General features: G+C 56.1%; 8 protein-coding genes across 8 annotated transcripts; 3 read left to right on the top strand and 5 right to left on the bottom strand.

Annotated features, from left to right (window-relative positions):
- Positions 1–1,458: 1,458 nt before the first annotated feature.
- Positions 1,459–2,940, bottom strand: CGCS363_v005092 (Uncharacterized protein; the record flags this gene model as incomplete). Its single annotated transcript, XM_036636941.1, has 3 exons — positions 1,459–2,465; positions 2,512–2,546; positions 2,603–2,940. The coding sequence occupies 3 exons, from the start codon at positions 2,938–2,940 to the stop codon at positions 1,459–1,461; spliced, it is 1,380 nt and encodes a 459-aa protein (XP_036498275.1).
- Positions 2,941–5,400: 2,460 nt separating this feature from the next.
- Positions 5,401–6,422, top strand: CGCS363_v005091 (uncharacterized protein; the record flags this gene model as incomplete). Its single annotated transcript, XM_036636940.1, has 3 exons — positions 5,401–5,565; positions 5,636–5,856; positions 5,909–6,422. 3 exons carry the CDS (start codon positions 5,401–5,403, stop codon positions 6,420–6,422), a joined length of 900 nt encoding a protein of 299 aa, XP_036498278.1.
- Positions 6,423–6,775: 353 nt separating this feature from the next.
- NOP16 (Nucleolar protein 16) lies at positions 6,776–7,510 on the bottom strand (the record flags this gene model as incomplete). The annotated part of the gene is made up of 2 exons (XM_036636939.1): positions 6,776–7,334; positions 7,398–7,510. The coding sequence occupies 2 exons, from the start codon at positions 7,508–7,510 to the stop codon at positions 6,776–6,778; spliced, it is 672 nt and encodes a 223-aa protein (XP_036498277.1).
- A 535-nt stretch (positions 7,511–8,045) lies between these two features.
- On the bottom strand, positions 8,046–9,032 carry GYG1 (Glycogenin-1; the record flags this gene model as incomplete). The annotated part of the gene is made up of 3 exons (XM_036636938.1): positions 8,046–8,857; positions 8,909–8,936; positions 8,988–9,032. The coding sequence occupies 3 exons, from the start codon at positions 9,030–9,032 to the stop codon at positions 8,046–8,048; spliced, it is 885 nt and encodes a 294-aa protein (XP_036497253.1).
- A 2,191-nt stretch (positions 9,033–11,223) lies between these two features.
- On the bottom strand, positions 11,224–12,576 carry CGCS363_v005088 (scyllo-inositol 2-dehydrogenase; the record flags this gene model as incomplete). The annotated part of the gene is made up of 3 exons (XM_036636937.1): positions 11,224–12,287; positions 12,338–12,500; positions 12,553–12,576. 3 exons carry the CDS (start codon positions 12,574–12,576, stop codon positions 11,224–11,226), a joined length of 1,251 nt encoding a protein of 416 aa, XP_036497254.1.
- Positions 12,577–16,541: 3,965 nt separating this feature from the next.
- Positions 16,542–17,510, top strand: lga1 (L-threo-3-deoxy-hexylosonate aldolase; the record flags this gene model as incomplete). The annotated part of the gene is made up of 1 exon (XM_036636936.1): positions 16,542–17,510. One exon carries the CDS (start codon positions 16,542–16,544, stop codon positions 17,508–17,510), a length of 969 nt encoding a protein of 322 aa, XP_036497257.1.
- Positions 17,511–18,140: 630 nt separating this feature from the next.
- On the bottom strand, positions 18,141–19,682 carry TDA3 (putative oxidoreductase TDA3; the record flags this gene model as incomplete). Its single annotated transcript, XM_036636935.1, has 3 exons — positions 18,141–18,478; positions 18,542–19,465; positions 19,529–19,682. 3 exons carry the CDS (start codon positions 19,680–19,682, stop codon positions 18,141–18,143), a joined length of 1,416 nt encoding a protein of 471 aa, XP_036497258.1.
- Positions 19,683–21,178: 1,496 nt separating this feature from the next.
- On the top strand, positions 21,179–21,789 carry gpx1 (Glutathione peroxidase-like peroxiredoxin gpx1; the record flags this gene model as incomplete). Its single annotated transcript, XM_036636934.1, has 2 exons — positions 21,179–21,221; positions 21,326–21,789. The coding sequence occupies 2 exons, from the start codon at positions 21,179–21,181 to the stop codon at positions 21,787–21,789; spliced, it is 507 nt and encodes a 168-aa protein (XP_036497255.1).
- Positions 21,790–22,580: the final 791 nt, after the last annotated feature.

Below are 22,580 nucleotides of genomic sequence, written 5' to 3'. Positions count from 1 at the left end.
CGGAGGAGGACGGCGCCCCGCGGTTGGCTATGACGACACTTCACATGGGCCTGGAATGTTTTGGCGGATGGAGGGGTAGTTTGGCGACAGTACTTTGCCCGTGGGGAGGGGTAATTGGGGTGGGGCGGTGCCTGCGGTTCTTTGACAAGCCCAGACTCGGGAAGGTCCTCCGCGAAGAGAAGAAAGGCGTGGTGGTGTTGCGGCTTGTGTGGTGCTGGAATTCGATTGGGAGAGCAGGCCCATGGAATTCCATCCGGGCTTGCTTGGGTTTCCCGGGAGAATTGTCCGCGTTGGCTTTTTATTTATTATTCCCTCGTTCCCCGTCATCTTCCTAGTGTGCCTACCTTAGTCCTAGAACCCCATCTTTTATTCCCCGACTCAGCGTCGCCCTTTGACATTGCTGCTTTCCATCGAGAATTGATCCTAGACCTTGCAAGGTAAGCTTTGGTAGAAACCGCAGCTCTCGAACCCCGCTCTCGTCGACTGACAACAGATCTAACCAGACAAGACCCGTAAACACCGCCCAACATGCCTCAGGTAAGCAGAATATCTCTTCCCTTTCCTCGACTGGCAAAAGTGGGAATCTCATGCCTTGCAGATCACAACTCTCCTCTTCGACTGCGACAACACGCTCGTCCTCTCGGAGGAGCTCGCCTTCGAGGCGTGCGCGGACCTCATCAACGAGATCTGCAGCAGCCGCAACATCGAGCAGCGCTTCACGGGGGAGTCGCTCATCGTCGAGTTCGTCGGCCAGAACTTCCGCGGCATGATGCTCGGCCTGCAGAAGCGCTACGGCTTCCAGATGACCGACGACGAGCTCGAGACGTACGTCCGCCGCGAGGAGGACGCCGTCATCGCCAAGCTCAAGGCCTCGCTGAAGCCGTGCCCCGGCGTCGACGAGCAGCTGGAGAAGCTGCAGAAGGGAGGCAAGTACAAGCTCAGCGTCGTCTCGTCGTCGGCGAAGCGCAGGGTGTGGGCGTCCGTGGTCAAGGTCGGACAGGACAAGTACTTTTCCGAGGAGGAGACCTTCAGCGCGGCGACGTCGCTGCCGAAGCCGACGAGCAAGCCCGACCCGGCCATCTACCTGTGGGCCATGGAGAAGCTGGGCAAGAAGCCCGAGGAGTGCGTCGCGATTGAGGACTCCAAGAGCGGCACGCTCAGCGGCACCCGCGCCGGCATCAAGGTCATTGGATACGTCGGGCCGTACCCGGAGGACAGGAAGGCCGAGATGGAGAAAGTGCTGCGGGATGCTGGGGCGGTGGTCATCATGCAGGAGTGGAGCGAGTTCCCTGATGTCCTGGCCAAGATTGAGAGTGGGAGTGTTTGACTAGCCGGCGGTGAGAAGGCTTCTCTGTGAAAGGGCCGTTTCCTTTGTGATTGCTCCTGCGGCATTCTGGCCGGAGGGTCTCGGTGAGGCACCTACGCCTACATAGAGGTAGAATTTCGCTTTAGACGAATTCATCTCCTATCCATGAGGAAGCTGTTCACGCTTTGCAGAGTGGCCCTGTTAGCGTTGGCTTCAGGGTACGCGGTCATGATTGTTCCCAGCCTGACGCGGATCATGTCCTTGTTGAAGAACGTTTTGGAGTCTGCCGCGCGGTAGTTGCCCTCCTGATCGAAACACCAGCAGTACACGGCCAGCGCGGCACCAATGGCCAGGTCCTTGCCCGTTTCGCACGCGAACACGACGCTGCCGTCCCTGTTCTCGTCAAAGAATCGCGATACGAAGGCGCAGACGTCGGGAAGTACCTGGCGCAAGTTCCGGCTGGCGACCTTGTGCTTCCCCAGGCCGACCTGCATGTACCTCGGGGATTTCACCCACGTCTCGCGCTGTGTCACGTCTTGTGTGAGTGCGACCCTGCACACTGCCGCTGCGTCCTCGGGTGAATCAGAATCATCCTCGTCCAAGGGGAGAGGGCACACGGAGATTTTAGGGGCGACCTCTTTCGGGGCCGTGGTTCTGACGGTCTGCTTGCTTCTGGCGACGAGGTCCGTGACGAGAGCCGGTAGGTCCGCCTCGGGCGCCGAGAGGAGCGTTTCCGCGTTGGACCAGAAGACGTTCGCGGTGAGACCGAGGGCCCAGTTCTCCGTGTCGTCGCCGGCGCCCTGAATGTAGCCCGCCTCGGAGAGCTCCGTGCCGGCGACGCGGCGGGAGGAGGTGAGGCAGATGACGGGGTGGTGATCTTCGAAGACGGTGGACGTTTCCGAAAGGGACGTTTCCTGGGTGATCCAGAAGGGGCGGAGGGGCTTGGAGACATGGGCTCTGGCGGCGGAGAGGTCGAGGGAGAGGGCTTTGAGGGATGCGAAGAAGGAGGGAAGGAGGGCTGCTATTTGGGAGTGTTCTGAGGCCGAGACCACGTTGGGAGGGGTGTGGAGGAGGGATGATTTGGGGTGGTCCGGGAAGAGGGCCATGTTGAGGACGGTGCACCATACCGGGATGGTTTTGCTGAGAGCATCGGGCATTCCTGAGGTTGTTAGTGAGAATAGAAGCAAGTGAGAATGAAATCTTACTTTTGCCGCGGCGGGTTGAGTCTACGATGATGCACCTGGTGTTGTTAGTTTTGGCGCTCACGTATCGTATAAGTGCAACGCAAAGCCTCACCCGTCATGTTTTCCTATAACTTCAAGCAAGTGCAGATTCAACCTGCGCGTGCTAAACTTCCAAGCGTTGGTGTGGCCGTCGGTACTCTTGAAGTAGGCGCTCGCCGCCTTCTCCTCGGGCCGAACGTACCAACTCCCGCATCGTTCATTAGCGACGAGGGGACGGTTGTAGCACGTTGCGACCTCCTTCACGAACTCCGCATCTTGCTTGCAGGAGCGCAGGCGGTTCGCGATGGACAGGTTGGACCGCTTGAGGTCCGTGAGGATGTGTGAGAAGTTGTGGTTTGCGGTCGTCGGAAAGATGATGTCCGACAGGGCCGGTGACGTAGTCTGGGCCATGGCTTTGCGCAGGTTGCAGGGGTTTGTGATGGCTATAGGTGAGGGATGTTGTGCGTGGCGAGGGGACCTTTGGTGTTGAAGCTTCACGGAAATTTCATGTGTGGCAGTGTCGTGATTTAGATGCACTGTGTTAATGTGGGGTGCTACGATAAATACAGTGCTCTCAGCACTGTCGACCCAAAGTTTCCAGTGATTCCCAGCGCAAGTCCATAGTGAATTGAAGAGAGACTGAACATGGAATCTCGTGAGTTCAATCAATTGACTAATGAGGGTTGATGGTCAGGGGTGAGAAACATGTGCGATGTCGCCTTAGACATCCAAGAAGCCTCCTGGTCTGTGCAAAAATTCCGGCGTATTCAGCCGCAAGCTAGGGCATATTACTGGCATGCATCAGATGTCTGTCGTTCAGAAAGATTCCGAACGATTGCGCCAGAGCTGACAGTCATGTTAGACGGCCTGTAGACGGACATAGTCGGGAATGCCGGGTAGTCGAAAAGCACATCATAAGGCTCAACCCGGCAGCACATATTGACAACACGCAATCAAGGTGGCTATGTCGCGGGAGCCAAGCAGCGGGACGACGTTCGCAGGCAGCCGGATTGTATGGAGATGTATTTTATCGCAGCAGCGGGAGGGACGTTGGGCGGCAAGACTTACGCCATTGTATCCACCGCGACTCTATTTCTGCGCAGGGAACTCAGTGCGCACCCAATGACTGCTGTCGTTGGTGTCAACCGAGTGCCAATGTGCAAAAGGCTTGCCGCGATGGATGCACCCTGGGGTCCGTGAGTTTGTAGACCTAGGTACGAAGTAAGCTGATGGAGAAGAACTGAAGTGAGATGCCCGGATCTCGCATCCATCCGTTTCGGGAGTTGTCTTTCTTTTCTTCTGGCCGCCTCTTCTCCCTCAGGTCCTCGTACGAGACAACAGCGTTTGTGTCCAGGCAACGCGAGACTGGGTGTTTCCAGTTTGCGGGGGAGTGAGGTCGATGTCGTATCTGCCAGCCGGGCGCCAGCGGACGACGCCCGGTCCATTTGCTGACGCTGTCGCTGTTGGTCGACCGACGACTGGTTGAGGTGAGGTGACTGGCTCTGCCGCGACCGTCCAAGGAAAAACGGAGGTTCCATTGTAGCCCCGCCGCTGCAGGTTGTCATCATTGACGATCTTCCCCCTTGCCTCGCCTCCGCGCATCACCCCAGAAACCAGAAAGGAAAGCCTCGACAGTGCGGCAAGGCACAGCAGGAAAATCAGGTAATCAAGGCTTGGAAACGGCGGCGACGGTTGCTACGGGCGAGAAACGGCGGCCGCAATAGTGGTTGGCTTGTACCAAAGTACACCCTATCTTCTGTTTCGTTCATCAATCCTTTCAACCTAACCTCGAGCGTCTTACCGACGGTACCTGTTCCCGCCGCCGTAGGGCCAAAGGCAAAAAATAGGACGAAAGAGAAGTCGAACTGCCCTGTCCCTCGACTGAACTATCTGCTCGGGAGGCGTGGCTTGCAGGGGTCTGATGCTCAGCTGCTCGCGGCTCGAGGGCTGGGATTCGCTGCCTATGCAGCAGTGGCGCAGTGAAACCCAGCGCTTCAGTGGCTTGGTTCAACCGAAGTCACAGCCTGTCCGCGTTGCCGTCTGCACCGCGCTGCTGCGCTCTGCTGCGTGGGCAGCGCCCCGATCCCGTGGCAGCCGTCCCATAATTCCGCGTGCTGGGCTGCATTTACGGCAACACTAACGAAAGAGAGCCTCCCTGGAATCAACAAGAAAGACTCAACTCATGATGACGGGACGCTGCAACGTAAAACACGCTGTACACTCACTGGGCGGGAGGAGCTCCATGGGCCCACCCCACTGCCGACGGCCAGGTGCACACTGCAACCAGTGCACTCCACTAAAACACTGCGAGAGGTAACGAGTCGTTGCCCACTGAATCCACGTCTCGTCACTGCCGCAGTTCAACGCCCAGCCCAGCCGGGGCTGTTTCGTTTTAAACAAGAGAAAAAGGCAGACGCGTCCCCGACGACCACAGTCCTAAAAGTTGCTGCTGCGCCTGATTGACTTTTCTCTCTTCCACCGTGTCCTCCTCCTTCTGAACCTTTCTCTCCCGTTCAACATCACCATCGTCGCCGACAGCATCGTCACCCTCTTTGGTCCCAGATTCACTCATTTGAGAGCGGCCACTGCATCATTAAAACGGTCCTCATCTCCCACCTGATTGGCCACCCCACCTGGTCCTGCAAACTTGGGTCGTCTCGCCAAACCCGTTGCCGAGCCGGATTGAGTTTGATCTTTATTTAGTATTAAAAAAACAGCAGGGTAGCTGAAGCCCGATAGCTGCTCACAACCTCCCCCAACCCACCACCTCCAGGCTTCCCCTTTCGAACGAATCGATCACCAAACGCAGCTTGTTCAACACTGCGAGATCAACCGAACACCTATACCGAACCGACCGACCGAACGACGACAATGTTCGGAAACCTCGACTTCGACCCCGAGTACGTCCCCGGCGTCAAGCTGGGCCTGCACATCTTCCAGTTTATCCTGTCCTTCGTTATCTGGGGCTTGGAAATTGCTGTTTTCAGAGCCGACAATGCAAAGATCGTAGGCAACAATGGCTGGACTTTTGGAGTGGTCAGTAATCACCCTGATGATGCGACGGGCTACATCTCGAAACGTGCATGCTGACAATTTTGCGACACAGTGCTTCCTCTCTATTCCTGCGTGGATATACCTAATTATGGCGCCCCGTTGGCCGAGAACCCGAAAGCTTGCGAACCCCTACGCCATGGTCATCGTTGATGCCGTCTTCACCATCATTTGGCTGTCCGCTTTTGCCAGTCAGGCTGCCTACAACACCGCCAACCAGTGCGGTGATGCTTGCAACCTCAGCAAGGCCATTGTCGGTCTTGGCGTTTTCGTGACGTAAGTTTCTGCGACGCAAGCTTGCCAGTCCTGTTGCTAACGACAATTCCAGCCTTTTGTTCGGCGTCAGCACCTTCGTCAGTCTCTACACCCTCAAGCACTACCAGTTCCACGGTAGTCTCCCGGGCTACGACAAGCAGAAGATTGCCGGCGACAACATCGACCCCGATAAGGCTGCTTTCTCTATGGCCCCTCACGACGAGGAGGCTTACGCCCCTGTCAACATGGACGACCATGCCGACGACCACCCCACCACTGGCGCCGGTAGCAACTTTGGCAGCTACGGTGACCGTTACGGAAGCAACTCCGCCTACGGGGGTGTCAACTACGGCCCCGAGGACGACGACCCGAACCGCTACGGCTCTCTTCCCTCGCGCCAGAACGCCGCCATGTTTGACAGCGAGACAGAGTACCACTCCCAGCACCCGCACCCGCACCCTACCGCCTCGCCCGCGAATGACCCCTACTCGTCGTCTACTATCCAGCCCTACACTGCCGCGCCTGCCTACGATGACGACAGGCCTGCTCAGTTCCCTGCTGCTAACTATGACCGCACCTTGAGGTAAACGTCTCCCCAGAGGGGAACGAGTTGAGTTGAGACACAGCGGCAGGGTCACGGCCTGCCAAATTGTTCGGGGACTGAGTCCCATGTTCACATAGACAGCTTTGGTTTTTCTTTTGGCTTCGGCTTAGGGGGTGTTGTTGGCGTCCCATTGTAACGGTATTCACACAGAAGATACCAGGCATGAACTAGGTAGACATCAATTTGATGGCATGACGATACATTTAGAAATGGTCCTTTAAGTGTACCAAGAAAGTGATATTTGCATGTTTTTGTTTTGGTGAAAACGCCGTAACTCCAGGGAATATCTTCCAGGCTTCCCCGCCATGCTACAACCCCTTGAGACGCATTTTTCGATTAAGCCTTTCCGTGAAATCTCCTCAGCCTGCGAGCGATATCCGCCGATGTCTGCTGCATCGGGTTCAGCTTCCGGTCCCTCGCCATGGCCTCCGCATTGTCGCCGTGCTTCGCAATCAACCTCTCCAACCACTCCTTCTCCTGCTGGCTCATGTGTCTCGGCTTCTTCAGCTCCCCCCTCGACGCCTCCTTCTCCAGCAGACGAATGACCTCAGGGCGGCTCTCGTCGTCGATGCCGCCCCACTCTTCAGTTTCCTCCTCCTCCTCCTCCTCGTCAGAGTCCGCCTCGATGTCGTTCAGCGGGTCGTTGAGCGGGTTCGCGCGGCTGGACTTGGAGTAGTGTATCCTGACGATCTTGCCGTTCTCGTCGCGCTCAACGCGCGCCTCGTCGACGACGGCCTGCTCCATCGGGGCGATGTCGAAGGGGCTCGGCGCGGGCTTGGCGGACTTGAGGCGCTCGACCTGGGAGAGCGTCTTCTCGACGCCGCCTGTCGGATTGCGCAGGCGGGCTGTGAGGCCTAGGCGGCGGTAGTTTTGCGTGAGGGTCTCCTTCTTGTTCCTGGAGGAGAGTGTTTTGTTAGCTGTGCTTGCGCGGGCTGGGAGAAGAATGGGGGGGACGAACCAGTTCTTTGCGATGATGTCGTTGCCGAGGGGGTTGAGAAGTTTCTTGGGTCTGTTGGGCTGCCTGGTCTTTTGGCCGGCGCGGCGCTTCTTCTTCTGGAGGTCTCGGCCCATTTTGCTGGAGGTTGTGCGACGGGTGCGGTATGGTGATGGGTTTCTGGGTTGGAGGCGATGGCGATTGGCATTGAGGTTTTGGCTTGGGAGTTGACCTTGAATTTTTTGAGGTTCTTATCTTATCGGTGATGCACTAGTCCTGTTGTGGACTAGCCTCCTGTGGCACACCGAGGCTGACCGAGGGGTGCTCGGTGGGCAGCTTACAGCTCATCTCATTTTCAAACAAATTAAAAACGATACATCACGCAAAATTTGTGTTAAATTTTAGGCAGAGTAGCATACTCTATGAGAATTTTTCACTTTTCACACGGGCCTGCTCTTCTACGGTGCCGTTTTCAGGATCGCATGTCATCGTCACACAACTTACACTACCCCATTACTAGGCTTCGGTTTAGATTTTTCCCTCTCTAGAGTTACGTATCTGATGTAGAAGCGTATGCTTCAAGTGCATATAGTTCGAGCTTTCACATCAAATACGTAATTCCAGAGGGGGTGTAGTAATAGTGTTTGAATTATCGACAATCTATGAACAGCTTCAAATGGCAGCTTGGATGGACCTCCTCGTATCCCACCACTTGCCGACCATGTCTGCGTAAAAGTGCTGGTACGGCCCCGCGTCCTCCTCCATCTCAACCCTCCCCTCGTCAAAGTGCCACGGCTTGTCCTTGCCGATGAAGTGCAGGATCTTGTGCTCGTCGCGGTACCGCAGCGCCGCGGGGATGTAGAAGCGGTACACCTTGTGCATCTCCATGTTGTACGTGAAGCTCAGCCGGTACCAGTTCCTCTCCGCCTCGCCCTCTTTTGCTTCCTTCCCCGACCCACCCTTGGACTTCTTCAGCAGCAGCGTCGACGGGTGGTTCCGCGTGCCATCGCCAAAAAAGACGTTGAGCAGACCCTGGTCTCCGCCGTCAAAAGAATCAACGTGCGTCGCGAAGGCCGTGAGCTCGGCAAAGGTGGCCATGTCCGGGCGGAGGAGCATGACGCCGCTGTTGAAGCAGTCGGGGAAACCGATCTCCGGGGCGGCGGCGAAGGGGATGTCGAGCGGTAGGGAGAAGAGGTGGTCGAGGTTGGACATGACGAGGGTGTCGGCGTCGAGGTAGAGGACGCGGGTGAACTGCGTCAGGGACCAGAGCTGGACCTTGGTCATGGTGGCGTGCAGGTCGGGCCGGCCGATGAGGGAGAGGTTGTCCTTTGTGAGGGCCGTGACGGTGGTGACGGGGATGACGAGGTCGAAGACGGATTGGAGCTGGGAGATTGCTTTGGTGGACATTGTGGAGGGGGTTACGAGGACGCAGAGGGGGAGGGGAGTTGATGTTTCTCGGAGGGACTGAGCGAGGACGGCGGCGGCTTGTGGTGGTTAGTTTGGGGGCGATGGTAGGGGAGTTGGGATAAGCGTACCAACGACGTAGCCATCGTTTGTTACCAGCTATGGTGTGTTAGTTACTGGATGTCTGTGAGGGAGGGGTGTGATGCTTACCGTGCAGTACGCGGTGTCGTATGAAGGGATCTGGAGGCTTCCCATTATGCTGGACTAAGTGTTGATATTATCTACGCTCTGATAACAATAAGACTAAAACAGTGGTCTAAAGGTGCTGTTCTCTACCGACCAGTATCCGATTCTTCGGAAGCAAGCAGCTGGGGCAAGCTATATAGATAGCTTCGAGACACAAACAAGCTCAAAGCATGTCCCTCTATCTCACCACTCGACGTCAGGGGTACCTCGAATACGGTCCCGGCTCTAAGCCCAGTTCAGGATCATCAATCTAGGTATAGTGCTGCATCGACCCCCTCAGATGTTTGGAACGGTGGGGTGTAAGCCATGTGTGCTTGCTAGCTCCTCTGCAGGCCTGCCAGCAGCACACCTACGCAACATCCGGACCATTTCTCACATGTATGTGTTGTAGTGGAGATATGTTCCTGGGATTAGAAGACTGGATTGCAAACGAGGCATTCCATGTCTCTGCCGTACGCCACTCAGCACGGGATGTCAAATAGTCGCCCATGCCGCACGTCGGCCGCCAGCAAGGAACCAACCAGAGTTCTATACGCCGTAGCTCTCGCCCAAGCGTGAGGAGATAAGTTTGAAACCTTGCTTCGGTCGTCCTCAGAGATCTACGCGCGCCCTGTTGCCCAGGAGGCACGATGTTAGCTTTCAAATAGGGGGGCGTTGTCAAAGGACCCCGGGGTTGGACATTGACAATTGTCGGCGTCGTAATTGGATGAGATCGCCGAGTTACAAAATCAAACAAAGACGATGCCCCTCGGGAAACGTTGTCGCCCCGTCCGGACTATTCCTTGGTAGGGCCCTCCTTGTCTTCATTTAGATGTAGACGCGCGGGGTCGAATGTTAGAGACCAGACTGCAGATGAAGCTTTACTTTGCTTGGGCCGGCCGTCGAAACTTTGGGGGTTCGGCACGGATGGTTCGGTGTCGAAACGATGCTGGCGGGGGTCGCGGTCAAATCTTTCAGCATGTAGAGATGGGATGATTGCGCAGCCTCCACCTCGAGGGAACAGTAAATCGGAACCCATACTTTGAAATTCTGATGTCCAAGCTTCTTGTTGGATAGGGCATGGTGTCAGGCAGCCTTACGGCGCTTGTCAAAGGATCAAGTGCATAGCGGATGGGTGATTATTTGTGCCGTGCCCAGGAGATGTGAGGTTGACAGGAACGATGCGACGGGCAAGCCATCGTCGTCACTGGCAAGAATCCTTCCACGAGCCGTGAACGGTACTTGTTGCAAGTGGCCTTGATCACAGGCTTGTTCGTCGATGGGAAATGGTCTAGGGGCCAACCCACACGAGTGAGATTTGCTCGCAGGCTGGGCAACTTTCTTTCGTATCTGCTGGCCCGCTAGGCTCAATGAGGAGAAAGGAAGTCAATTGAACGTTGAGACGGGCGAGACGGGCGGTTTTTGGGGTAATGTAACCCCTCAATCAGGGAGACGGGTTGTTAGACGGGCAGAGCTCTGTAGGGCGCGAGCAGGAAACCCGCCTGTCCGGTTCCTGGGTAATTCGACATTCATCTTGGTGGCTGTTGATCTCTTGGTCTAGATCCATGTTAGCCATCGCGTCTTGGTCAAGCTAGCCGGTTTGTATGGGGATGCTGTTATCTAACCGCCATATCTAAACACCAGATGTTGAGACTGGGTTTTAAGGTGTTCCATCGAGGACCCGAGGTACCTCGGGCGGCAGACCTCCCCGAGACCGTATGCGAGGTAGACTTTAGGTTGGCATGCAGCTTGCTCCGCGGGTGCCTCTGCCGAGATTATGTGTGAGACTGGCGGCCGTTGACGATCACGTGTGGGCACTTACATGCTCCGAGTGCCAGGATCGTATTGGTTCTTCACCGATAATACTATCGAGGTGTACTAGATAGCATTCTTGGCCTTTGACACAAGTGTCGGTCCTTTTATTTGTGGATAAGTAGGCATGTTCAAACCAGTGACTTGCTCTCCCTCTTATTCGACGTTTGGCTGAGAAAAGCACGTTCGTTCTCTCTGCAAATTCCATACTTAGCCTGTGGACGTACCCTAACTGTATTTCGATACTGCCGTCAGCTTCGGACAGCCAAGTCATAGTTGGGAGAAACATGATAATCCCAGTCACGGAGAATTTCTCTAATCATCATTTAAATTTTATTGAACCGCAAAGCAGATGGTATATAAATCCCTATGCACATATCCACAAATCATCACTCATCATAAAACCCACTTACACCAGCTTCCACACACCGTCATTGATCTCAATCTTGATATCACGGTTCTCGTCTATGCTCTTCCTGCCGGCGTGCAGAATGGCAGTGGTAGCAATGGTGTTCTTCAGGGTGGGCAGACCCTTGGCGTCCAGGTCCTTGGGCTTCAGCTGGCCAGAGTTGACTTGCCTGCAGCCGTCGACGAACTTCTCGAGGGAGATGTATCCGTAGCCGGTTTGGCCGTTGAAGTTGCCGTCCTCGTCGGGGGCGTAGCGCATGTAGAAGGGGTTGTACCACATCAGCTGGCCAGCGGAATCCTCAGCGACGTCGTAACCTCTCTTGGCCTGGTCGACACGGATCTCGCCGTTCGCGGCGAGGTAGTGGAAGTACTGGTTCGAGTGAACACCGGCGCGCTGCGGTGCGGTCCAGCTGGCGGTGTAGACACCCGTGGCCTTCTTGCTGGGGTCACCCTTCTTTTCCCAGTGAACGAGAACGGAGATGGTGTCCTCGGTGGCAGGGTCGCAGCCGAGATCGGTGGCAATGCCCTTAGAGCCAGAGGCAGAGACCTTGACGGGGATGAAGCCTTGCTGGGTGACCATGGACTCGCAAATGTCGACGTGATGGCTGTTGAGGTAGTAGGAGATGTCGGAGTCAACTCCGGCCCAGGCCTTGAAAGTCTCGAGCTGAGACTTGGGCTGAGACATGTAAGAGTAGAAGTAGTTGAAGTCGCCGAGCTTCTGGGCCTTGAAGCGGGCGTCGGAGTAAGCAGGGTCGAAACGCTTGTGGTGCTCGATAAAGACGTAGACGCCCTTCTTCTCGGCGGCCTCAATGAGAGCCTGGTGGTGCTCGAGCTCCTTGACAGCGGGCTTGGTGAGCAGGACGTGGATGCCGCGCTCAATGGCGTAGAGGGCGATGGGGTAGTGAGTGGTATCGGGTGTGAAGATGGTGATGGCGTCACCGGGCTTCAGGGCGTCAATGGCGGTCTTGTAGGAGTCGGGGTCCTTCTTGTCGTTGGCAGGGAATGAGTCGAAGGAGGTATCGAGGCCGTTGTAGACCTGGGTGATGTTCTGGTTGAGATGCTCCCCTGCGTCTGGTTAATAACTGACGGCCGCGGTTTCTGTGGATTTGACGTACTAATGGCAGGGAACTTGGTTCCGTTAACGCCAACCATGCCCAGCTGGTTGACCTTGCCTCGCCTCCTCAGGTCGAAGAGAGTGAGACCGACAACACCAACCTTCTTGTCGGAGCCAGAGGCACCGCCGCCGACGAAGCCGGTGGTGTACTCGCCGGTACCGACCTGGAAAACGTCAGCCTTAGGTGCTTCGGATGGCCAGAATCATAGCACGTACCATCAATACGTTGAGGGGCTCCATTTTGATCGTTTGTGAGGTTTCAATGGTTAGAAGCGTTGTGTGAGGAGGGGAGGGAAGTTTGGGGATGGGGAAGACGAGATCCTAAAGCTGGAGAGCAAGCGCGCGGGCTGCGGTCTATTTAAGGGAACTATTTCCTAGGCCAAGCACAGCGTGAACTCGGGCGATCCACGAAGGAAAAAGTACGCGACAGACGTGACAATGGGCAGCGGCAGGCGGGCCAGGGATGTTTTGGATGAAGCTCGCCCCAAAGTCTCCAGTCTCCAGCCGTCTTCAAGGGTAGCTCCTGTCTGGTAAGGACAAGGTAGCTCCTCCACGTCAAGGACCCGGAAAAATTGAGGGGCAGGAGGGGAAAAGACAATTGGAGGGATTTATCTGCCCCGCACGCCGCCGTGCGCCAGCTTCCCAGTCCCCGACTGCTCTGATACCTTTCCGTGAGATTTCCGTAGAGTATCCGTAGGTGCGTATCGTTAGACGATTTTGCCTAATTGACGTTTGTCTCGGCGCTGCACAACTGCGCAGATGTGGCCTGGAAGACACATAGTGGTATGTAAAGCACTGAAGGATGCCAGGGCGTTGCATTCATTCTTCATCACCAGTGACGAAAAAGCCAGGGATACAACCAGGCGCAACGCTGGACCAGGGGATGTAATCTATGGTAGCTGGGAACCGCTGTGTAGCTAATAACTGGGGACTTGGTGCCGCTCCCGAATGGTCAATACCGAGCATGCCCGAAGTCGTCGCTTCGTACCCAGGCGCCGGTTCACGGAGCCCCCAATAGCTGGCGCGTGGAGGTTAATGCCAAGCCCACGCCAGTTCGCCAACTCGTGGCATGGCTCGGAATATTTCGAACCTGTATCTACGAAGTCTTTTTCTTGTGTGTAATTGGTACTCTTGGAAATGGCATCTCACAAAGGTCTGCAGCGCGCTTCTTTGCGGCGAGGCGCTGAAGATGATGAGACTTGGAGGGGCAGAATAGAAGGAGGGGTGAGGGGAAGGAGGAGGGGGAGGGGCTTCTCCAACTCTGCAGTGGGGCTGAAATGGGGCTCGGATTCCCTGCTGTCAAGCTACGCAGTGGCTGGAACCAATGGAGAATTATGCCGGTTTTACTCATTGAGGCGAGTGAGAGAAAGAACTGTGTCCTGTTGGAGCAATTCACGCCGGTAATGCCCTCGGCCATGTTTGCTTTCAGCCAAAGCCTTCAGAACATCAACACAGAGATTCTCAACGGCCGAAGAGGAATACTCTCGGTACCTATCAGCAGAAGCAAGCAATTTCTTGGAACAATTCAGAAGCGAGCCCTCGTTTGAAGTTACACCAATCGGCAATCGATACAAGTCAGCAGATGGGAAAAGTGAAGCCAGTATCCAGAGAAAAAGGTAGCTCATTCGGAGCCCAAATGTTGCAGCGGTCACGGTTGCTATGGCCAATTCCCCGCCCCCACGTACAGCCTCCACCCCATTTGCCCCGCAATGCCCCGTGACATGGATGCCCGCTGTCGTGGAACGGTGTGTCCCTCGAACGTCTTCCGGAGTGCGCTAAAACGCGAAGTTGGCCAAGGATATGTGTCTTCCACTGTGAGATATGTGTAGGCCAGGCACCTAGTAAACAGGGCATCGGGCTCAGGACGGTTGAAGACGGCAGAGTCAGTTGAGGCCGCCTTTCTGCCATTGACCGCTGCAAAGTTGTTGCATCAACTGTCTCGAGTGTTTGCGAGCCAATGTTACTTCTACCATGGTCTTCTATATTTGTTAATCAGTAAAAGAAACATCTCATGCTTCTTCGTTGCAGTTAATAACGCCTTTTCGGCTAAAAGCGACCACCCGCAGGTTTCCGGGCGTGAGGTTGTGTTTCAGTACCGGGAGGCTTCACACAGAGAACCCTCAGAGCCTTACATACACAGTACCTTAGGTGCCATGAGCGTCAAGAATCGGTACAGAAGGCCAACGTACCTGCAAATTTTGGTATTCCGGGAAGATATTACAGGACAGTCGGTTCAAGTTGCTAAGAGAATACTTGGTGCAAATGTCGTCTGCGGATATCTTCCCGTCGGGAGAGGTCCAGGCTTGTCATGGCTAGCTCGATGCCCCTCGTGCCCCTCCATTCCTGCTCTCCAACCCCCGGACTAATGCGCCAGACCCCACTTGCCTTGCCAGAAAATCAAGCATTGCTTTCATTGGCGGAATATCTTCCTCGCAATTTCTCCGTCCAATAAGAGCATCTCCATTTTCCATCACGTCCGACCTCTCCTCCAACAGCAGACCACTCACCACCTCGATTCCGTCCGACTTCGACACCTTTCCAGTGGAGCTGCACTTGTCCAAAATCTCAAGCAGTCCCCAGACCATGCGCCGCAGTGTATTCTACTTGCTCAACAATTGTAGCCCATTCTGACTTTGCACACCGGCTACCAGCCATCAACGTCACTGAGCCGGTCTGCAACCCGGCCCGGTCAGTTGCGGCACAGAAACATGGACCAAGGGGACTCGCTCTGCTTGCCTCTCTGTCCATGGTCAGCTTAACGCATGTTTTGCTGACCGCAGAAGTGTATTGATCAACCGTATCTCTTATTGCTTTGGTGGCTCGGCAGCCCTGCAACTCACCGCAGCGAAGTCGGGTTTCGTGTCAACCAACTCGCGGGTGGTTTCTCATTAACAGATCAGGACCTGTGACGAACAAAAATTTCATGTCATGCACCTCAGGCGAGCAACACCGAGACGCGGCAGCCAATGGCCGGGAGATGGCCAGGCACCTACGTCTTGCAGCTTGCATGTCCCACTCCACGCTAATGTCCAGGCCGGGCCCGACAAGCCTTGCGATGTGTGGCAATACGGCTTCTCTTCCAATGGCAACCTCGTCTTCATTTACGTTTCCCTTCGCTTCCAACGCAGCATTTTTGAATGGACCATCAGCCCGGACTCGCGACGGGCTGCCTCAGCGCAGATCTCGCCGCACCGGCCGGGAAACATCTACCTCTATTGGCGCATCCCACATCGATACGCGGTGCAGAATCTGAATCTATCTTTTCCAGCAGATCCCACGGCCAACACAGGGCCACAGACACAGCCAAATGCATCGTCGCTACCGTCTATTACCGGTGCCCACGGACCATGGACGTGGGTATCTGGCCTTAGCTTGGGCCAGCCCCGGGCATTTGATGTGATCGAGGGAAGTCCCTTGTTGTCTCGGATGCTGCTCGTCTTGTGACGGCTTTCCTCCAAGACCAAGAAGACCCCGCGATTTACAACATCCCTAGGGAATTCCCCGGATGTCACAGCGTCAATTGTTGGCCTGTGCCATTGGCTTTGTGCAGTAGGGAAATAGAAGGCACTTTGAAAGCTAACATGAGTCTGCTGGTTCCCGTCTCGACAATCTGCCATGTTACACCCAAGGCCGGGGTACATCTGCGTTGTCCGAAGCCCTTTGGGTCGCTTAGATGCTGACTACAATCCCGATGTTCAATACCACAATTCGGGAACATCAACGCTTCGGCGATGGATTTCCAGACTACCCCTCCACCCCAATCTCCATCTTTTTTTAGCGTCCTGCTCCTCAAGTTTCCGATCCACGTCCCCCCCTCCCCCAACCGGGGTGCAAGGGAGCACCCATCCCAGGATGGCCGGCCCCGTAGTACATGCTGTTAGCTCCTCCGGTCTTGGCCTCGACTCAACACGATGTTCGATAGTTCGGGCCAATGTCCACACGAGCAGTCCCTCGCGACACGTCAAATATTTATTTCCAGGCTTATCCCACCCCACGCAGGCAGACGCCTGCAAGCCTATTAGCTCATGACAAACCTTCCTCGTCGCCTCTTTTTCTCCTCTCGTATAAATATACCTTCCACCTCCTCCCACTGCTTCCCCCGTCCCTTCACCCCTCATTACCCCTCCAAGTCTGTCCTGCCTGCCCTCCAGTCCCGGCCAGTCTCTCACCACCTCTCTTTTCTTCACACATACTCTCAGCCCATCATGACCGCTTCCAATGGAAACGCCGCCCGCCGCGGCCTCCCCGTCGGCATCTACGCCCCCACCATGACCTTCTTCAACCCCGAGACGGAAGATATCGATATCCCTACCATCAAGAAACACGCTGAGCGTCTGGCCAAGGCCGGTCTCGCCGGTCTGGTTGTTATGGGCTCCAACGGCGAGGCTGTCCACTGCACACGAGAGGAGAAGGTCGCCGTCACAAAGGCCACCCGTGAGGCGCTCGACGCCGCCGGCTTCCAGAACGTCCCCGTCCTGATCGGCGCCACCGAGAGCAGTGTTCGCGGCACTATTGAGCTCTCCAAGGCCTGTGCCGAGGCTGGTGCTGAAGCCTCCCTCATCCTCCCTCCTTCATACTACCGCGCCCAGGTCGATGAGACCACCATCTACGACTACTTCGTTGCCGTCGCCGACCAGAGCCCCATTCCCCTCGTCCTCTACAACTACCCCGGCGCCGTCTCCGGCATCGACATGGACAGCGACCTCCTCATCAAGCTCGCCCAGCACCCCAACATCATCGGCACCAAGTTCACGTGCGGTAACACTGGCAAGCTCACCCGTGTGGCACTTGCTACCGACGCCAAGACTCCCTGGTCTGAGGGCTCTGGTTACATGGCCTTTGGTGGCATGTGTGACTTCACTGCCCAGACCCTTGCCAGCGGCGGCAGCGGCATCATTGCCGGCGGTGCCAACGTCATGCCCAAGGTCTGTGTCAAGGTGTGGAACCTGTACGCCGAGGGCAAGCGTGACGAGGCCATTGAGCTCCAGAAGAAGCTCTCCCGTGGCGATTGGTTCCTGACCAAGGCTGCCATTGCCGGCACCAAGGGCGCCATTCAGAGCTACTTTGGCTACGGTGGATACCCTAGACGTCCTCTCAGACGCCTCGAGCAGGCTAGGACTACCTCCATTGAGGAGGGCATCCGTGAGGTCATGGAGATTGAGAAGTCCCTTTAAACGATGGACTCTCTCAATGTTCTCATGATACTTTACACAAAAAAACATATGTGCGGGTGACCAGTTCCGGCATAACAGGTTGGTGGGGCATAACGACCACCGATCACGGCCGTGGGGGTCCGGGCTGCGATCTCGGGTCAATACCCGGGATGATGATACCCCGAGGTCGTGGTAGCCCCGTACCAGAGTTCGCTCAAAAAAATAAACCATTCGGGTTGGCATTTTGTCGATAGTTCGAACAGGGAGTTGCAGGGATATTTACGATTGGGATGATGGGTTTTGCATTCACCGGGCCTGTGCAGGTCAGGCCAGCGGTGCACCTGATGACTAGCATCCAAAGGACTCGTTAATAGATTTATGAAATCATGATTGTTACTTCTCCGTCGCATAGTGGTGTACCAACTCACGTTGTATCGGTCGTCCTCGTGGTTGAGATTCGGTGGGGAGTAAGTGACAATTCAAGGAGAAAGCTTTGTATAAAGAAGCTGGTCTGGAGTCCGAACATGAACGGGAAAATTTCAACGTCATCAATCATTCATTCATCGCATGCTGTCTAGTGTCTATTAACCTCGCCCAGCCGTATTCTGTCCCCACCACGGGTGCCACTGAAGGCCTCGTGATAATGCCCGTCTAACATTTATATTTCCTGGGGTCCAGGGTGGAAATGTCGGAGCTGGTCGCCTTGCCGTCCAATATATACTCCGACATCAGCTTGCCCGTCGCAGGCCCGTTCTGTATTCCCCAGCAGGTGTGTCCAGACGCGACCCATATCCCAGGGACCGACGTCGGGCCTACAAGCGGTCCGTAATCGACTTGAGGCAGGTAGCACGCCTGCTTGGCCTTGATCGGGGCGGCGCCCAGTGTGGGGCTGAAGGTGGCGATGTAGGATATGATGTCGTCGCAGTTGGCCTCGTCGACCTGGACCTTGTCCGCGGTGTCGGGTAGCGGGACATTCTTGTCCGGTTCGCCTGTTGCACTCCTCCGTTAGCCATTCGTCTAGATGCATAAGGGGGAGAGGAGAAGGAACTTACCACAAGCGTAAACCTCACCAAAGGGTCGCGCGTAGATCTCCGGGTCGACAACCCTCTTGTGCCTCCTCTTCTGGCCCTTGCTCGCCCGGTGCTCCGGCACGAAGTCCGCGGGGAGCTCGATGCTCGTGAACACGGCGTACGGGCTGACGTCGGCGTTGTAGACTACGCTGTGCGCTCTCAGCCCCGTGACCTTACACCCGGGGACCAGCCGCCCCGTCCACGGCCCCGCGGAGACAACCACGTCCGTCACGTCCTCGATCGTCTTCGTCTCGCCGGACTCGCGGTCGAGGTACTCCACGCTGTGCAACTCGCCGCTTGGGGAGTGGATCTTCTTCATCTGCGCCATAGTCCGCACCTCAACGCCCTTTTCCTGCGCCAGCGCCGCGATGGAGGTCGTGAAGTGGAAGGGGTGCACCTGCGCCGTCTCCGTGGCGCCGGGGGATCCCATCTCCGCGTACGACGTCACAGCCCCGCGGTCGATCCAGTCCAGGTCGCGGGGGAGCACCGACTCCTCGAGCAGCGCCTCGGCCTTCTCATCCTGCTTGGGCAGCTTCTCCCAGTCTTTCTCGTTCTCTTCGTCATTCGCGCCCGGTGCGATGACACCCGGCTTGAGGGCGGCGGTCGCTTGTCTGATCTTCTCGAGCTTCGTCTTGGATATGCGCGCCTCGAAGCTGCCGCACTGCACGCGCCGGTAGCCCCATCTCTTCTCGCCGCCGTGCTCCTCGGCGAGCTCCTTGTGGAGGCGGTAGGATAACGGCACGAGGCAGGAGGGGTAAGCCCAGAGGGCGAGCAGGCCGCCTGCCTTGCTCGAGGCGCCGGCGGCAACGGAGGACGCCTCGAGGACGGTGATGCGGTGGAGGGCGGGGTTGTATTTCGGGTGGCGGGTGAGGAAGTAGGCTGTTGTGGAACCGATGATGCCGCCACCTGCAGACGTTGCTTAGCTTCAGGGGCGCATGGGCGAAGGGAGGGACGTGGTGGGAGACGTACCGACAATGACTATGTTGCGCTTTGCTTGGGGGTCCATTGTTGGAGGTTGAGGGAGGTTCAATGCCTCTTGCAGGAGTTTGGCGCGTTGCTGCAGGGCGGACTTCTTTGATTTGGATTTGGCCGTTGACGGAGGCTTCTTGACGGGGGATGTCATTTCGGTGTCGTCACCGCGGGGCCGGGTGAGCTGCGGGCTCGGTGGTGTGGTGCTGTGCTCAGGCGGGGTAGATTCTCGTTATCGATAAAGCAGCAGCGGGGTGCAGCTGTTGGCCAGGGCGGAATTAACAATTACCAGTCGACTTGAGTGGTTCGAGACGGGAACAAGCTGCGGGATTGAGAGCGATGCTCGTCCTCGGGTCAGTAATTGGCCCGAGACCATTGGCTGAGGTGACTGCAAGATGGGGATGCAAGCCGTCCAGATCTGGAAATCACCTCGGCGGGAGTTTGTTGGGCGCAAGTCATGTCGGGGCAGGTGCTTCATTGATCCGCAGCTCTACGTCCAATGAGAAGGTCGGCGCCGAGGAGGATTGAGCTTAGTCCAATGGGATGTGGGCGGCGATCCAATGGAGCGGGATGCCGTGCACCTTCGGTCTAGTTGCCTCTAGTTGGAGTCATCGGCCGGGACGGAAGAACCGGAGCTGAGAGGTTCTGTTCGTGACTACGCCGAAGAGAGGAATTGAAGAGCATCGAGGACCCGGTCCAGATCCAGCCTGAACACAACGGACTCGGCGACCGGGACAACGCATTGAGCCGATTGGGTCCACTCTCACATGACAGCTTCGCCGGCGTGTGAGGTCTTTGGGAGTGAAGTTTGTCGATTCTATCACATCGCACCATGTCTATTGAGGATGTGGCGCAACATTGCAGGTGTGAGTAATGAATAGCAGCACCGTTTGGCCATCACTTGCTGCAATTAGTAATCCGGAACGGCCAGAAACCAAAGCTGCGACGTATCCGTACTGTCAACGTCCGGGGCAGGCTGGAGCGAAGTTCGAACAGAAAGCTCGGGTCAGGGGTCCCGTACCGAGGTCGATGAAGAGCGACAGGACCCTCCCGCCTCAATCGCAACGGCGGGGCCCCACTCCTGACCGAGACACCGTCACAGCCGACAGCAGCCCTGGCCAGTTGCATCCCTACTGAGTAGTTGTTGGGCCCCTCCAACTGTGTAAATAGTTTAGCGGCCAACGAACGCTGAAGGCGATGGAATGCAAATAGAAGTCCAGGGTTCCATCACAGAGACAGCGGCAGTGCAAGGCGTGCACGCCCCGTGCGTCCGGGCCCCATTGGAAACCGGATTGAAACTTCGTCCCGGCAGGACGAACATCCAACACAAATGTATACAAGTACTACCGTTGCTCACCTACCGATGCATTTCATCGTCACGCGTGGCATGTTTCGTCGCATTACTACACATACGTCCCCGACTTCTCCCTCCCTTAAACACGCTTTTCCTCCGCAGCTTAACCTCCCGCCTTCTTCCAACCTCGCAACCAAACTAATCCCAACCTCTGTACCACACGTGTGTTTTCCCGCCCTGCCGCAATCCACTGCGGAACCGGCGCTGTAGTGTGCATACTGACGACATTCCGATAGCGGGGTAATTTCCTTCTTGCGAAAAAACAACACAACCACAGCATCAAAACATTCGCGACAATGGCCTCCGCGACCAAGTTCTACGACTTCAAGCCGCTTGACAGTACGTCACCTGACCTCTCCCACGCGCGCTCTTCTTGACAGTGTGCCGCGTACCTGCATCCCGCCCCAACCATGCATTGCTGACCATGTCTCCCATCCAAACAGAGCGCGGCCAGGAGGTCCCCCTCGCCGACTACAAGGGCAAGGTCGTCCTCGTCGTCAACACGGCCTCCAAATGCGGCTTCACCCCGCAGTACGCCGGCCTCGAGAAGCTGTGGAAGGACATCAAGGAGAAGCACGGCGACGACTTCGTCATCCTCGGCTTCCCCTGCAACCAGTTCGGCGGCCAGGAGCCCGGCTCCGACGACGACATCCAGAACTTCTGCCAGGTCAACTACGGCGTCTCCTTCCCCATCATGCAGAAGACCGACGTCAACGGCGACAATGCGAACCCCCTGTTCCAGTGGCTCAAGGAGGAGAAGCCCGGCATCATGGGCCTCAAGCGCATCAAGTGGAACTTTGAGAAGTTCCTCATCGGCCGTGATGGTCAGGTCAAGGGTCGCTGGGCGAGCACCACCAAGCCCGAGAGCCTCGAGAAGCCCATCCTCGAGGAGCTGGAGAAGAAATAAGTGCGAGAGTGAGGGAGTGACCAAATTGATACCTTGTGTGTGAGAAGACGAGCTGTAATGATGCGGCGTGATAGCTTGCTCTGGGGAGAGTCTGATGATATGAATCAATAGAATTATTGCTCAATTGCGCTGGCGACGTGATGTTGAGTCCTGTTGATCTTACAGAATGCTACGCAACGCGCTGCCCACGATAACTGAAGTCGCGAATGATGACACGTTCAATCAAACATGTGACACTGACGACATGCCTGGCACGTGCTTGATGAAACTCGTTCCCGTTGTTGTTTCTGTTGTGCCTGGAACTGACTCTTCAGGGTCCTGGGACGTGCTCTGCATGCTCTTCAGACTTCCGGTGACATGCTGCTATGTGCGGTTGAACAAACGAAAGAAACTTTTCAATAAGCCACGCGTCATGTCTCTAGGGACCTTTTCATATCCTTCTCACTGAACCAATTCTCTAGACTGCCAGTATCTAATTCAAGGAAATGACAACTCAAATAGGATGTTTTCAGAGGCTACAAACAAATGAAGTTTCCCATGTCACCACTTAGCTCACATGTGGGTGGAATCATGACACGCATGGGCCGCAGATGTGAGCGGCAACTCCATAACCCAGGTTGGAATAAATAACCCAGAGAGGGCGGGTCACAGTTATGCCATAACGCCAATCGTAATTTGGGCAGAAGTTGGGCTCCATGGCACGGAAGCTTGGTTGCAACTGAAGTTAGTTCACCGGTTCTAGTATGCGGGTTGACTTTGCTCAGACGTACTCTGACGATGGACAATCAAGG

This window comes from Colletotrichum siamense (assembly GCF_013390195.1).
Source record: "Colletotrichum siamense strain Cg363 chromosome Unknown KSG_Cg363_contig03, whole genome shotgun sequence".
Lineage (NCBI taxonomy): Eukaryota > Fungi > Ascomycota > Sordariomycetes > Glomerellales > Glomerellaceae > Colletotrichum > Colletotrichum siamense.
This window is presented reverse-complemented; position numbering and strand designations above follow the sequence as displayed.